The sequence below is a fragment of the Kryptolebias marmoratus genome, linkage group LG2 (genome assembly GCF_001649575.2).
Source record: "Kryptolebias marmoratus isolate JLee-2015 linkage group LG2, ASM164957v2, whole genome shotgun sequence".
In the NCBI taxonomy this organism is placed as follows: domain Eukaryota; kingdom Metazoa; phylum Chordata; class Actinopteri; order Cyprinodontiformes; family Rivulidae; genus Kryptolebias; species Kryptolebias marmoratus.
Genome location: NC_051431.1, coordinates 17,213,234 through 17,229,119, shown reverse-complemented (window position 1 = coordinate 17,229,119; position 15,886 = coordinate 17,213,234). Strand labels below are relative to the sequence as shown.

Here is a 15,886-nt window from a genome sequence, read left to right as displayed (position 1 = left end):
CTTATATATATATATATATATATATATATATATATATATATATATATATATATATATATATATATATATATATATATATATATATATATATATATATATATTTGCAGATACTCACGGCTGTGTCCCATGGCTTTATAGTCATTCTCTTCCTCGTCCTCTTCCTCTTCTTCAGAGCCCTCCTCTTCAGGCTCCTCCTCGCTCTCCTCTTCATCCGTGTCCTGGTTATAGTTCCTGCAATCAGGAGGTTCAAAGGTTTACAGAAACCATACTGCTTTTAGTGATTCTGCTGTTTATGTGCAGGTGTACTATAACCTCAGTATAGACTGCTTTCCTCCACGAGAGAAATTAATGCTGAGAAGTAAAAATGTCTACATTCCCCCTAAATCAAACACTGCAGCCCTGACGATACTGTAACATGTTAAATGTGCTGCTACTTCATAGAATCTAAGGAAAATGTTTTTAAACTCTACAGGGTATTACAGTATTTCCTGCAGGGAACGCACAGGAGACCTCAGACAGCGGGCGGTTACCTTGAGCGGGAGCCTCGCCGGGCCACAGTGGGCTGGCAGGCCGGGCACAGCCACTCCCCATCGGGGATGCGGTACAGCGCCGGTCGCAGGCAGAACAGATGGAAGGCCTTGTTGCACTCATCGCAGAGGATCAGCTTCTCGTCATCACCTTCATAAGAGGGAAATCTCAGTCAGTTTTAAGACTCGGTAAAACAAAGTTACTCCTGGTGTCCAGTCCCTGAAAAAGGTTAAAATCTGCAGAACAGTGTCGCTGAGGCTGTTTCCACTCCCCCCCCTCCATCACTACGGGTTCACCTGTTGGCTTTCGGAGCGGCTGACTCTGAATGTAGACCTGCCTGACACAACTAGCCCTTTCTGCTCTGAGCTCGCTCCTGCAGCTCCCCTGTCTGGATCTGGTCTTCGTCTCAGCCAGCTTCAGCGCAGACGGCTTCTGTCTGAGCTCTGGACAGGGAGCAAAGAGTGGCAACACAGTGGGAGCAGCACCGACTCAGTCACACATCAACCGGTCATGATTTGTGACGATCAAATCCTGCTCTGTTAACAGCCTACAGTTCAAACTGGTGGTGGTGGTGGTGTTGGGGGGTTGTTGTGCAACAAGCCCAGCAGGTCTCTGTGCTCTTCACTGGGAAAGATGTGCTGTAATCAAAGCATATGCAGATGAGTATGAAGTGACGACCTTGTCAACGCTCTGATCACATTTACACAAAACAAGGGAAACAACAATTTGTACCTTTCCTGCGACAGACTTTGCAGCGAGCATTCTCAGCAGACATGTCCCACTTTATGCAGGCGTCCAACATTCCCAGCAGCACGTGCATGCGGGAAAACGTCTGAGCCTCCCTGATGGCCGCCTTCCACTTCTCCACCGCCGTGGCCACCTAATCAGGGGAAAAGAAGGAAAACGTTACACAGTCTGTGCAGATGGCTTCTGCAGCTCTCAGGCTGAAAACGGAGCCTCGGATGTCTTACCCTGGCCTCCTCTGCGAGTCGCTTCTCCTCATCCACCTCTTCGGTCTTGCTGCTTTCTTCCGCTCCCTGCTTTTTCTTCCTTTTCTGCTTCGGCGCCATGAAGCCCTGCAGGAACTTTTTGACGACGCAGGCCTGAACGGTGATGATGCACTCGCCAAATTCTTTCAAGTTCTCCATGTCTTTCAACTGCAAGCAAAAATTGTACAATTCAGACAACTTTAATGCAGACACATTAGAGTTATATCCTAAAACATCCTCATTATTTAAGGATTTCCTAATCACCATCTTAGATTCCAGTTCTATGAATATTCAAAATAGCACTTCCTCTATAACAAACACATGCTTCGTGGCGTCAGTCTGATAAGGATGATTTTTGTAGATTTGTTTTTGTGCAGTCAGATCGACCTGCTCTTCGATGTCCGTGGCGTCGTCCATGTAGCCCAGTCCTCCCTTCTGGAGCCTGGAGGCCACTTCCTGGATATCACTGCGTAAATATTTGAGCAGCTCTTCGTAGCCATCACAGGTCCTGAGACCCACTTTGGCCTTACGGGTCAGGTGGATGGAGTGCACGATATCCTGGTACCTGAAACAGCAACGGCTCGCTTGACAGTGCTTTGCAACATTACTCCAACACGGCAGTATACACTGTAAAAGCTGTGTTTAGTACACCACTTTAAAAGCCAATTTTACCTGCTTTGGATCTTCATCCTTAGCCCACTCTCTCTGACCCCCTGAGGATGAAGACTGTCCACCAGCTCCTCCAGTTCAGCTGTATTTTCGATGATGAACCTGAGTTTAAAGCAGGAAAGTTGGAGTGTAAACAAAAGAAAATTAACAATAGAATGGAATAGGCAAAAGTAAAAAGAAAAAAAAAGGTGGGGTTAGTAAAGTGAAATAAAACAGATGCAAGTTCTTACCAAAGGTTCTGTCCCTGTTTGGGGATGGTAGTTTCAATACAGACATCTGGTGCTGCCCCCTGCTGGGCTCCTTCGCTCACAGCACCGTCCACACTTCCATCGTCCTTTTCAGCTTCTGCAACACAAACAATTTATCATCTAAATGACAACAGTATGTGTTTCATAACTACAACGTTATTCAGAAGACACACTGGAAAATAATTCAGACGAAACATCTGGAAGTCAATATATTTATTTCGGACAGCTAAGAAGTCATTTCTACAAAGAGGAAGATGAAACACTGTACCTTGTGAATCAGGAGCAGCAGCTGCTTCGTGCTCTTCCTCCTCCTCCATCTCAGGCTCAGCTGCTTTCTCCTCAGGCGGCGGCGGAGTGAAGCTGTAGTCGATGCTTTCGTGCACCCAGCCTTTCTCGATGTACAGACCGGGAACCACGTCCGAGAAAAGCCAGTATCTTCACAAAAAACCACCACACAACCAGGGTTAGTTGTTAACGCGCTACACAACATTGGCTTTTGTTGCACTCATACGTCAGTTCAGTCAGAATTAAACTCTACTTCACGTGTTAGTTCCTGACCTGATTTTTCTAAACAGGTCACAGTCATTAAAAGCTGCAGGTTCCAGACAATCAGCACCGTTTCATACATCTGTGTGTCGGCCTGTTTTAGCTCATCTGTGCATGTGAAAGCACCAACCTGTTATGGTTTCTGTCTGTACCGAGCGGAGTCCGACGCATCACGAGTTTGGCTTTGGTTATTCCATCCTGGAAGGCCTTCTCTGTAGCAGCTCTTTGTTTACGCATCCGCTCCTCCTCGGCCTCCTTCTCCATCCGCTCTGAAGAGGAAAAACGCAGGAACCATTATCTATACGGCGTAACAACACCATCTTAGATGAGAGGTGAAAGACGAACCACTGAGGGGTTTACCTTTGTTCTGTCTGTCCTGCTCCTCTCTCTCCTTCTTGGCCTGCATGGCCATTAGCCTCCGGCTCTTCAGTGAGCTGATCATGTCCTCCGGCTCCGGCTCCACTTTGACTTCTTTCTTGATCTCCTTCTTGGCACTCCCCTCTTTTTTCTTTTCACCTTTGGCACCAGAAAAAAGAACTCAGTTTAAATATTTTGATCTCCTGTGTAAATTTAAAATGGCTGTTGTATTTCTCGTGCTGCTCAAATCCCAACGAGCGCGCCTACCTTTGCTCTCCATCTCCTTCCGCATCTTCTTCTCAGCCTTCTTGCGGTCGTTGACCTCCTTCAGCATTGCCAGACGCTCGCGCCACAGTTCAGCCGATCGCTGCTGCGTTGCTTCGAAGTGGTCGACCACCGAGTAAGTCATGAGGATGCGGTGGCACAGAGCCACCAACAGGTCGACCTTCTCCTCGGGGCTCAGCTCGAACACCTCCACCGTCTCCAGCTTCTCCAGGAACTCGCTGCTCACCACGTCGTCGAAGTCGCCCATGGCACCGGAGTCCTCCGACCCCTGGCCGCTCTCTTCGTGAGCGTCGCACGGCCTCAGGCACAGCCGCGTGAGTTCGGACGCGGAGTGCATGGTGAGCGGAATCTCGGATAAGGACATGTCCAGCTCGCTGTAGCCCTCAGCCAGCTCGTCCTGCAGCAGCGTCTGGAGCAGCACCACCAGCACGCGGTTCAGGTAGAGGAAGCCAGAGCGCTCCCTCGCCAGCGCTTCCATCAGAGCCACGGCTGTGATTGGATATTGGTCGTTCGGCATCAGCAGGCCCGCGTAGCAGTTAAGGAACTCGGCAACCATCGCTACGCTACCAAACAGGGTGTTGGGCAACCCTTCGGGCATGTCTACGAGCTTAAACGTCGGCAGGGTCTTGCCACCTTCGATCTCTTGGTCTTCGTATCTGCGGGATTGTTCACGGCGGACCAGCATCTCTTTCTCCCGTCTCTCCTTGGCCTTCTCCCTTAGTTTCTCCTTGAGTTCGGCGCGCCTCTTCTTCATCTCCTGCTCCTTTTCCTCCTCGCTCATGGCCGCCCAGCGCCTTTTCTGCTCCAGCAGCTCCCAGCGCTTCTGCACGAGCTCCCCGAGCTCCTCTGGCAGACGGCCACGGTCGTCTGGAGACAATGTCTTCGCAGCTTTAGATATGAGGGAGGACAGGGCGTTCTTTTTATCCTCTTTGCCCTTGTTCTCCTTGTAGTAACGGAGAAGGTGGAGCGCCATGGGGTGCAGTGGTTTCCCAAGTTTAGGCGTACCCACAACACCACTGCGAGCTCTCTTTTTAGGACTTCCTGCAGGTGTGCCCTTAGCCAGATGCAGCAGAGTCATCTGCTTCATCTTTGGCGTCTTTGCACCAGTTTTATCGTTTTTAGAGGCTTTAAGCACGTTGAGCTTCTTATCGCCACTCTTTCCACTTTTCTTCCCCTCTTTTTTCTCGCCTGGCTTCTTGGCGGATTTTGGTGTGGAGGGAGCCGAGCTCTTCCCTTCTTTCTTAGGAGTTCCAGAGTTCTTCACCTTGAGCGGCGAGCCGTTCATTTTTATTTTCTGAAATAGGAAAAATAAAAGGCACAAAGCGTGTCACTTTAACGGCTGCGTCGTCCAGTCACTCACGCAGTCAGTCGTTAATGTTCCTCACAGCTCGTGAGACCAACTGAAAGAGCCGCACTGCATATGCAGCGTTTGTTATTCCTGCAAGGCTGGACAATACAAGGCAGACTAAGATATAAAGGCTCTCATAGCAACAGTTTTCCTCATGACGACAAGTTTTATCACCATAACAACTCAGTTTTTTAGTCCCAAACCTATACCCGGTGTGTAAAACGTAACAGTGACTGATCAAAACAGCTTAAATGTCCATTTTATACCAGCTTAGGCTTTATGAACTGTTAGTGTTTCAGTCCTAAGGACTTTTTTTTGCTCAAATGTATTACAGTTGCAACTGTATTGGGATGTTGAGGTTATGTACAAAACGTCTCGACTGCACGTCAGATAAAGTGCATGAAGGTCTTGTAAAATAAGTTATTACAACGATGCGTGTTAACTAAAATGGCAGTAGATGAGAGGAAGATGAAATGATCAGACAGAAAGCACAGCTTCAGGTTTCTGCTGTCAAAAGTGAAACAAATATTAGAGTAAAGCTGCAGCGTGGCAATTCAGTCGGATTAATTAGAGCGGATTCATTTAAACCGGGAACGTGCAAAAAGAGACTTATTAACATGAAAAACCAGCAACTAACCTGCATGTGACCCCAAATGGTGGGACTAAGAGGCACGCTTAGAGAATCTTTCTTGGTTTTCTTTTTCTTCTCTCCCTTGTCGTTCGCTGAATCCTCTCCGGAAGCATCGCCCGTCTTGATCTTCTTTCTGGGTTTACCGTCAGGGGACGTCATGCTCTTACGCTTTGTGGAGGGGTTTTCTGCCAAAAACTTTTGACAAGACAAACAAACAAAAAAGAAACAAAGAAGGGTGAGTCCAGAGAAAAAAATCTTACAGACAGATATCAGACAATGTCTAAGATTACATGGAAGCTAAATTACCTTGTGAGGATCCAGCAGAAAGTCGCTGAACTTGCTGGGCAGGTTGTATTTCTTCACCAGCTCATCCTCTACTACCCAGGGAGCGCTCTCTCCTTTTCCCAGCCTCAGAGCGTAGTGTCTGATGAAGTAGCGCATGATCTCCTTGGTTGGAGGGCGCTCTGTTCTGTAAAGGCTGTCTACTGGAACGTTGCTGATCACCTGCAACAGGATTCATTTTAAGAAACAGAAATATAGATATACAAATCTGAAAGAGCTAAAAACCACACACGGCACAACGTTTTGGGCTTCACTGCCAAAATGATGCTGTGCGGCACAGATTACTACTATATTTATTAAAAGCTGCTACAAACAAACCTTATCCTCGTTGATGAGCTTCACGTCGTACTTGTGAGGGAGGAATTTGGGCATTACCCATCTCTTCTTCTCTTCTTTCGTGGCAGTGGTGACTTTCCTTGGAGAACGCCGTGCCCTGTCACCTACAGAAGAGGGGAAAACATAAACATCAGGGCCAAAAATAGTCCGTCAGACACCTTGTTTATTTAAACAGCCTTATCCGCGCCGCACGGCGGCTGCCAGAAAAGGTCACCTCCGCGCCGGCTGGTACTTACTGAGACTCTCCCTCCGGTTTTCCTCCTCCCGCGGCGGAGGCTCCTTCCTCTGGTTCTCCTGGCTGGTGTTCTCCTTGTCGCTGGATGGGGAGTCGCATGCACCTTCAAGCTTCTTCTCACCCGATTCGCCCTCAGGGTTTTCTAAAGGATGAACTTTCACCACCTTCACCCGCAGACTTTGTTCCTTTCCCACCTAAAGTTAAGAAAATTCACTCGTATAAAAAAAAAAAAAAAAAAGAGTCTCTGCGTTGGAAAACGCCCAAGAAAAAACATCTTTGGATCAAATTATTCTCACTACAGAAGAATACACTCACAACGTGTCAATAACAGAGTAATTACTACATTTTAATTGACAAACAGCCCAATGAGTATTTGAGTCTAACACCTTTTTGTCCTTTGTGCTCATGTTCATGCCAATAATATCAAATAGTACGAGACGACTCATAATCTCATTGTTCAGATAACGCCACAGATGTAAAAAAACAAATAAAAAATTATAAAACAAATAAATGAATGTGTCAATTAACAAAAAGAAGTGTAAATTTTGTTAACTCAATGTGAAACAATGTGAGAATGTTTGTTTCACCTGCTGTCTTAGTGTAGGTGAAATTAATGATTACTATTTGAAATAATAGTGACTCAATCAGTAAATGTCAAAGACCTGCTGACAATACAACTTTAATGAGTGAAAACAATTTTGGTTTGTTATATTTTTTAGTAAGAAACTGACACAAGCTGTTCTGCAAGTAGCTTTAAAAAGGAAATACTATTCCAAGGAGTGTAAAATCCAGTAGGAACAATAATATTTGGATGACACAACAGGAAGGGGTTTTAATTTTCAGACTAACCAGGAAGTCGCACTCTTCATCCACAGCGTACTTGGTGAGGATCTCCACCCAGGCCATTTCAACCAGTTTGTCCAAAGACACCGTGTTGTGGTGAACCATCTCCAGGACTGGCTTCTCAAACCACAGAGGATACTCCTCCTGAAGCCTGCACACAGAACATAATCACCACTGAGCCTAATGCTGTGCCAACGATACCTGTGGAGTGGTTCTAACCCAGTAAGTCCCGACTACAGTCCTCGAGGAACACCATACTGCATGTTTTAGTCGTTTCTCTGCTCCTTAGCAGGTCCTAAAGTTCTGCAGAAGCCTGTTAATCCCTCACTCACTCACATCAGGCGTGTCAAAGCAGAGAAACGACTAAAACATGAAGGGATGGTGTTCCCCGAGGACTGGAGTCGGGAATCACTGCTCCAACAGACAGGTTTTCAGTGTTGTGAAACTAAAAAAGTCCCGAGAGCGGCCAGCTGGGGGAGTAAAAATCTCTTGGCTGATATATTTAGAGTCGGAGCTTAAGAACAGCTTATGGTCCTGAGTGACTTAAGCTTCGGGCAGCTGAGCAATGCTCCGTCATGATATGGAAACTGTCGTCACGATGCTGCAAATTCAGGAATGACTCAATCATATTACTCTTAAAAAAAGAAAAGAGGAGGAGCAAAGTAGTCTACACAATCGTGAGAAAGAAGTAAATCATGTGACCTTCACTGGCAGGGGTTGTTTTTGATCATATTATTTATTTTCTGTTAGAGAAGCCAGCCTGCCCAGTTATCCTAAATGATAAGCAGCTGCTTATATAAACCCTGTTAACGAGAGCGGGGGTTTTAACGGACGGCTGAATGCCGACCGTAACCACCTCAGGCCGATGAAAGACGGAGCGCTGCAGTCAAACAGAAATCCCGTCTGATATGTACTAACAGTTCAGTGACTTCTTGTTCCTCCTCCCAGGCTTCCTTGTGAGTAAGCTGGAGACTTCCGGTGCTCTTGCATGTCCAGATGCGTTCGCTGTACCTCTGCAAACGTGCCTCGTACTCTCTGCACACACGATGGTCAGGGAAAACACAATGCTCAGACAATAAACAGCACCCCACCACCTATTTAGCAGGGCTCATTATTATTACAAAAGAGCTAGACTCAAACGTAATCACGCAGTCGTTCCCAAACTGGGGAGGAATAAGACGTGGATGACCAAAGCTTAAGTAACTTTGGAGCCTTGCGTAAGCTTTTGCTTATCTAATTGGTCTTAATGAGCAAATTACTCTCTGAAATTTGACAGTGTGACGACTGCAAAGCAATCCCACAGCATCCAGGTCACATTCAACGTTTTCAAATATGGAACAACTTGAAATAAGGCGGGAAAAGCTGAATAAATAACTCAATGTTGAAAAAGACACACAAACAGCTCAGTGACTACCACAGCCATGTCACTGCAGAGATACACTCCTATTATAAATAAGGAGAACACACCAAACCAAAACAGCATTTAAAAATCGCCTCCCTCCCCTGTTATGTGTGTGTGTCACTGAACCGACAACATAGCTCGTTTTCACATAAACATCCTATAAACAAGCGGGTAAAAAAAAAAAACACAAAACAGGAGATTGGAAAAATCTACACTGTCACACCAGTGAGTCGGTTTATATAAAGAGTTATCCTTCAGCTAAATCCAGACCCACAAAGATGCTAAAAAGAGAGGAGGGGAGGAGGGGGGTGAATGCTAACAAGCCCAGCTAACTCCTATCGGCTGAAGCGGCTGTTTGGTCTGAGGCAGAGGAAGAGCCATTGTGACATAATGGGATACATAACGTTAGCATGGCTGCTAGTTAGACCCGTTAGCATCGGGTGAGCCGTAAAACATGAAAGCGAAAGACACCTCTACGTATTTTACGGTGCTCGCTTGTTGATATATGTAGAATTTTCTCTCTTTTTTTTCTTTTTTAAAACCCACTACGTTTTTGCTGCCAGCTCGGCTCGCCGCCTAACGAACGAGCCACGACAAGCTAGTTAGCCGTTAGCTTGAAGCCCAAAGTAAGCTGAGTGCACGCGATTAAACGGAGGCAGAAATGACAGGTAATGTCCCCCCCCCCCACCTCCTCTCCCCTCCCAGCCACCTGAACGGTCCTCTGTTACTACAAGGAGCTGAGGCTAAAATAAAAATGAATAATAAAACAAACATTCAGGCTGGTCTACCCAAAGCATCGCGGTGAAAGGATACTCTTTGTTCCTGAAGGCCTCCTTGGTGTGCTCGATGATGTAGACCTCCTCTCCCGGGCCTGGTGGCTCGGCTAACGGCTTAGCCAGCGGGTACGGTTTCCGGCCCAAAAGCGGTGCCATGGCGAATCCCCAAAGGCGGCACGGGTGCCAGAGGCGGAATTGGGTCTTTTAGGGACCGACTAGCGCGATCTTTTTTTTCCACACCACGGTGCTCTGTTAGCATGTATCCAAGCGCCCAGTGAATCTCTCTCCGTCGAGCGGCAGCGGGTCTCCACGTTACCGCCGGCAGGCCCGGAGCTCGGCTACAGCGACGCACAACAATAACAGTTCGCTCCTCGCGGGCGGCCTCATCACACCGCTCCCCGGTGCGCAAGCAGCGGTGTCATGTCGGGTTTTTTTTGTTTTGTTTTGGTTTTCTATTCGTAGCGTCCTGACAGGTTAACGAAGCGGTCCGCCGAGGCAGCTGGTAAACTTTGAGCTCCTTCAGGTGAGCGTAAGAAAAAAAAAAAAAAAAAAAAGGATGCACACCCACAGAGAAATCAAACTCGCGGCAACAAGCCAGAAGAAGCTCGGTCTCTCTGTCGCTAACACGGTCCCGCGAAGGTCCCACAAACTGGGTTCGTTCTCGTTTGAGCTGTTGCCACCGACGCGGTCGAAGTTCCGCGTTCGCCGAGAACAGCGTTCGAGTGTTACAAGAAAGTGGCCTCGATCAAACAAGAGGTTAATTCCTCGCCGAAATGGCGGGAGTTTTCAGTCCACCGGCACAAGACAGCACAACCCTCGGCGCTCCGTTTCCCCGGCAGCAAGCGGCGCCGCTACCAAGCCCCGCCTCCCCTCGACGCTCATTGGCTGTTTAAGAGCAGTGCCGCGATCGAATCTCTCGGCTGGCCTCTCATTGGCTGATGCGACCCGTCTGTCACCCGTCTAAGGAAAACGCTTCAAAATAAACCACGCTTCCATCAAACACGAATTAAAGGCTTTTATCTGAAGGCGATAAAAGTACTGTGCAATTTTCAACACAATAGCACAACATGATGCAATTAGGAATGCTTTAAAACTTACAATGGGGAATTACGTCACGTGTAATTACCAAATTAATTTCCAACCACACTGCCTGGGTGTCCATTTTGAATAGTGCCGTTTAAACAATAGGTTACCCTGCACTGCCTTTACAGAATACAAGAAAGTGACAATAAATTCAAACGTAAAGTCACATTTATTATATGCAAATCCTCAAATAATAAAGGAAAGCAAACAAAAAAATATATATATATTTTTTTTTTTACAAACAAGTTTTATTATCAAGTGAGACAAGCCAAAGCATTAGTTCCAGCGAGCCCGTAATACATAACGGTACATTTAAACATCAGCCTACAAAAAGCTAAACATGGAATACCTTTAATAAGATTGTCAGGAAAGCTTAAAAATAAAATAAAATAAAATAAAATAAAGCACTAAGATACGAAAACATGCAAATCCTAACTGCGTGAAGAAGTAATCAAGAGGATGTGGCAGAATTGTACACGTTGTGCAAAGAAATGCACAACGTGGCATACAAAAACTCAAAGAAATCTCCGTTCTGTTAAAAATATCACTTGAACGGCAAGTCTTCAAAGACTGAAAGTAAAAAACAAAAAAAAAAAGAAGCTGTTAGGACATTTTACCTATTAGCTGAAATGTTTAAAGTAATGTTTGTGTCGATACAAAAATTGAAACTAGTCTTACAACAATCAGGAACTGGGAACTTGTGCATTTTGACAGAACAGTTATAAATATGCTATCTCAGAGTGGCACTCTCCCCCGTGCAAATCCTCTTTAAAGGAGGCGCTCCTGATTCATCCAGCTCTTCCTGTCGAACAAAGGAGGAACATTGTCGGGTTACTGCAGTGTTTTTGAACGCTTCTGTTTCTATTAAATACCAATTTGCGACGGGCAGCCGACACTAGCCGCGTTAGTTAAGGTAAACCTTTGTGTCCGAGGTGCTCCGTCTGACAGTTCCTGATGAAAGAGGGTCCTCCTTGATGAGGGTGGGTGGCTCATCTGCTCCCTCCCGTCCTGAATGAACTGGTTCTGCATTGAGGGTGAAGCGTGAAATTGTGTTAATATCTGCTATAAAGCTGACAGAGAACATACCTCTGCTGGTCATAAAACATTCAAATTAATATTGGGAATACTCATTCAGGCCCTGTCCACACTATTGCTGAATTTTTTAAAAATTTAAAAAAAAACTGAGATTTTCTGCCGCCTTTGAACACAAACATGTTTCTGGTGAGAGAAACACAGCGGCCTGTTTAGCATATATCCACTATAAGTTGGTGCTGTAGACACACAAACAAATATAGAGCTGTTTTTAAAGATTTTTTTTCTGTGTCTGTTTCACTTTATTCAGATCTTGTCGCCATCAAACACTGAATGTGTGCAGAAATGATTAATAACTAAGGGGAAACTGTAAATGGATTTAAAGAAAGTAACGTATTTTCCGCACTATAGGGCACACTGGATTATAAGATGCACTGTCAATGAATGGTCCATTTTCGAACATTTGTCATATAAAAGGCGCACCGGACTATAAGGAGCATTGAGTGAAACAAAACAGCCCCGTCTTTTCGGAGAATACTGCACCGACGTAAGCATGGAGTATAAACGCCTCCACCGCTCGCTCAGGTCAGCGGAGCCCTGCGCGACTCTACAAAACACAACTATAACTGAGCCTTAATGCTGCAAGGCTTTGTAGTTTATAAAAGTTGTACTAAAACATCACGACTTCTTACATATATAAGGTGCTCCTGATTATAAGGCACACTGTTGATTTTTGAGAAAATTGAAGGCTTTTAAGTGTGTCTTATAGTCCGGAAAATACGGTACTGAGTTTGGGGAGAATATTTAGCAAAGCGAGGCTTTTTATCCGTATTTTAATGTGGTTATCGTGGACGTTCTCGCCACCTAGTGGTGACATCGCAGAGACATCGCAGCGTTTTTGTTATTAGCATAGATCAGGGGTAGGCAATCCTGGTCCTCGAGGGCCACCATCCTGCATGTTTTACTTGTTTCTCTGCTCCAACACACCTGATTTGAATCACTGTGTGATTAACAGGCTTCTGCAGAACATAAAGAGGTGATTTACCCACTGAATCAGGTGTGTTGGAGCAGAGAAACAAGGAAAACATGCAGGATAGTGGCCCTCGAGGACCAGGATTGCCTACCCCTGGCATAGATGGAGGAAAGAAATATAAACAGAGAAAAAGATATCCGTTTTTCCCCAGAGTAGTGCACGTACCGTCCACAGTTTCCTGTCCGAGCATCGGAGGCTGAGAGTCTTCAGCTCGGAGGCTGTAGGAGTGCGGGGGGCTGACCTGCTGCGAGCTGGAGTTGCTGCTGCTGTTGTCCATTTTCGGCTGGTAGACGTCCGACAGAAAGCTCTGGTTGCTGTTTTCATCTGAGACCAGAGCAGAAATTCGGGCCACGTGGTCACTTCTCAGCACGTTTCGTTCAAGACAAACAGTCACTTTCATTATTTAAAAAAAAACAAAAAAAAACAAAGAGCCTACCAGCAAAATCCAGCAAAGTGTTCGTGTTTTCCAGGACCACGTCTTTCAAGCCCCTGGTCTCCCCGCTGGTGGATTTGGTGCGAAATATCTAAAGGAGGAGAGAGGGTATCATGAGGGGGGGTGCAGACGAGTCACGCAAACGAGGCCGAGTGGGGACGCGACGGACACGACGCACCTGTTTTGTTTCTGTTACCGGCACCCACTTGAAGATGCGTAATGACGTGTCGCCAACTGTCACCCACTTTTTCTCCCTGGGGATAAAAGTCATTTGGGTGGTAAAGAGCAGTCATATTTCATGTCTTTAATCATACATTTTACAATCACATACATATATATCATATACATGTGTGGAAGGATCTTGCATTTTGATTTTAGCCTCCTCGCTGTGCTGTTGTTTGATCGGTTTCGGACAGTTTTACCTCTAATTGAACCCGAACTGCACTGAATGGTCGAACTAATTACCACACTTTTCTCTTTTCAGATTACAAGAAGTACAAACAGGGGTTTTCTTAGAATAAACCAATGTTAGGACCTCCTTTTAGGAAGGTGTAGTTATTGAAAGTGTTTCCCTCCCCACCGCAAGGACAAGGAGAACGCCTGACGAGCCGAACGTAAATAAAAAAATGTTGTCATAATAGACAAGTAGCAACAAATATGTATTTACTGCAGATCAAAACCCATTCTGGAGCCTCTTCGTGGCAAAAAAAAAAGTCTAACAGGAAATGTTTCATGAGGTTATCAAACTCACGTGCACACGTTAAACTTCATTTGAGGACGAGAGTTTATTGTGGCGTTAATTTTTTTGTTTTTGTGCAAAGCATAGAGGCAGCTGATGCTACATTAAATCATAATTCTGTACAGGTGTTTTGACGATGGAAAGGATATGAACAAACATCTGGTAGCAGACGGCTCTTTGAACAACCTCGGTTTGGAGAAATGGTCTAATCCTGACGGGACCAAATGAGATTTCGGCCATTTTAAAACCACGCCCATCTCCAAAACTTTGTGGCGGTTCGAGCAAACGCTGGCTTACGAGAAAGAAAATATTAGATTATTTCGTCTTTCATGAATCGCTATACTGTTTGGGTTTATTTTTTTGGTTTAAGATGGCAGCAGTCCACTGTGACCCCTGGCCACAGTCTGACTAGCCGTTAGCTCGTGGATCCAGTCAGAATCAAACTCTGTTTCGTCAAACTGAGGTCATCCAAGTAGCTACCTGCAACAGGTAAGATATTAGGTATTTATAACCTTTCCACAGAATCCCACTCACACCCTTCAAAAGATCTGAGCTGCTGTCAAGATGGGGCATTTCATTTTGTAATACTCAAGACAAACTTATTGTCCTGTAGTGTGGCCATCCTTTCTAAGATATCTGTCTTTGTCTAAACGCTCATTAGAGTTCAATATAATGTGTGTAATCTTAATTTTTGCTTGACTCTTTCCATGCAGTGACCTTGCTCTTTAATAACAGTGAGGAGCATACCTATTGTAGATGGTGCACGGCTGCATCCTCCTCCTGTTTGTCATGATGGAGGTGATTATTACTGGGTGCAGTACATTTATTTAGCCATCGGGTCTGTTTCAGTTGACGTCTGACTGCAAAGGTGTTGTGTAAATCACGCTTTAAAATGTTGAGCTGACTGTGGTGTGTTGTCATGTTACTGTAAAACAAAGGCAGCACGAGGCTGTGAAGACATGCCTGTGTTGTACGGGACTGAGATCATCTTGGAGGAAAAAAAAAAAAAAAAAGTCGACACCCCTGTCATTTCGCACCCTAATCCGTGATAAGCCGTGTGGTTCAGCCTACTATTAGTGCTCGTTTCCCCCGTTGTGGGCAGAGCTGACAGTTAGTCATTTAACTAATTATGCTCGATAACTACGTGTTATTTATTTTATTTTATTTTTTCATGTAAAACGAAGGCGCTTCGCCGCATGTCAGGCAGCTGAAGCCATATTGACAGATCTCAGCGGAAAGAAAAAAAAAAAAAAGAAAAAAAGAAAAACTCCACTGGCCCCGCCCCGCTTTCCTCCCCGTACGGCGGCTCTGATTGGCCGGCGGCTCCGTCAATCATCTAACTTTTTCCGACTGAAGTTTGTTGAGCGACGCAGCAAAATAGCGACCAACGGTCCTTCGAAAACCGCTCCGCCGCCCGACACTGAACCCCCCCCAACCACCCCGGCTCGCCTTACATACCATCTGCGGACTTTCTCGATGGCTGCCAGGACCTTTTTAATGTCGTCCTTAGCCCGACTTCGGGTCTCGGCGCGGCCTGAACGTCCCGACATCTTGATGCTGTTATGATTCATCCACAGATCTGAAAACTTCAAGCCCCAGTCGTCCTTAACGCGGAAATCTCGCGAGACTTCCTTATCTGAGTTTCCTCTCCTTTTTTGGCTCCAGTAATGCCTGGCTGGGAACAAATGGTGTTATTTATCCTTTAAATTATTATCGTTAATATTTTCCGCATCTATTTACCAGAGTTGCTGTTTTAACTTCTTATAAAACTATTTACTCAAACAAACTACTTTAGATACATATCAGAAGTAAAAGAGTAACAGAGAACCTGAGCATTTTTCAACATACCAGAAATAAAATCCCACACATAAATAGTTTGGAATATCTTTATTTATTTATTATAATTATGTGCTGGACAAATTGCCAAACATAGTCAACAAACAAAAGAAATACAATTGTGTAACATTTTTAGGAGTAACATATATATTTTAAACTGATTATGAATGAAAAACATCCTCAGAATAAGAATAA

At 45.3% G+C, this 15,886-nt stretch overlaps 2 protein-coding genes across 2 annotated transcripts in view; both read right to left on the bottom strand.

The window, feature by feature from the left end:
• Positions 1-10,376, bottom strand: part of baz1b (bromodomain adjacent to zinc finger domain, 1B) — a 13,956-nt gene extending 3,580 nt beyond the window's left edge. Inside the window, exons 1-18 of the mRNA XM_017424000.3 lie at positions 9,573-10,376; positions 8,276-8,392; positions 7,364-7,508; positions 6,516-6,708; positions 6,262-6,383; positions 5,908-6,105; positions 5,608-5,796; positions 3,605-4,916; positions 3,341-3,496; positions 3,111-3,249; positions 2,703-2,869; positions 2,417-2,531; positions 2,190-2,288; positions 1,905-2,082; positions 1,500-1,685; positions 1,261-1,408; positions 531-678; positions 116-231 (exon numbers count right to left, since the gene is read on the bottom strand). Coding sequence (XP_017279489.1) covers positions 116-231; positions 531-678; positions 1,261-1,408; positions 1,500-1,685; positions 1,905-2,082; positions 2,190-2,288; positions 2,417-2,531; positions 2,703-2,869; positions 3,111-3,249; positions 3,341-3,496; positions 3,605-4,916; positions 5,608-5,796; positions 5,908-6,105; positions 6,262-6,383; positions 6,516-6,708; positions 7,364-7,508; positions 8,276-8,392; positions 9,573-9,691 — 3,847 coding nt within the window. The 5' untranslated portion in view covers positions 9,692-10,376. The remainder of the gene's footprint in view (positions 1-115; positions 232-530; positions 679-1,260; positions 1,409-1,499; positions 1,686-1,904; positions 2,083-2,189; positions 2,289-2,416; positions 2,532-2,702; positions 2,870-3,110; positions 3,250-3,340; positions 3,497-3,604; positions 4,917-5,607; positions 5,797-5,907; positions 6,106-6,261; positions 6,384-6,515; positions 6,709-7,363; positions 7,509-8,275; positions 8,393-9,572) is intronic.
• Positions 10,377-10,768: 392 nt separating this feature from the next.
• bcl7bb (BAF chromatin remodeling complex subunit BCL7B b) lies at positions 10,769-15,472 on the bottom strand. Its single transcript, XM_017423952.3, has 6 exons — positions 15,314-15,472; positions 13,295-13,370; positions 13,120-13,207; positions 12,849-13,007; positions 11,538-11,641; positions 10,769-11,420 (listed from the first exon to the last, which is right to left on the bottom strand). The coding sequence occupies exons 1-6, from the start codon at positions 15,424-15,426 to the stop codon at positions 11,349-11,351; spliced, it is 612 nt and encodes a 203-aa protein (XP_017279441.1). The 5' UTR covers positions 15,427-15,472; the 3' UTR covers positions 10,769-11,348.
• Between the last annotated feature and the right edge of the window lie 414 nt (positions 15,473-15,886).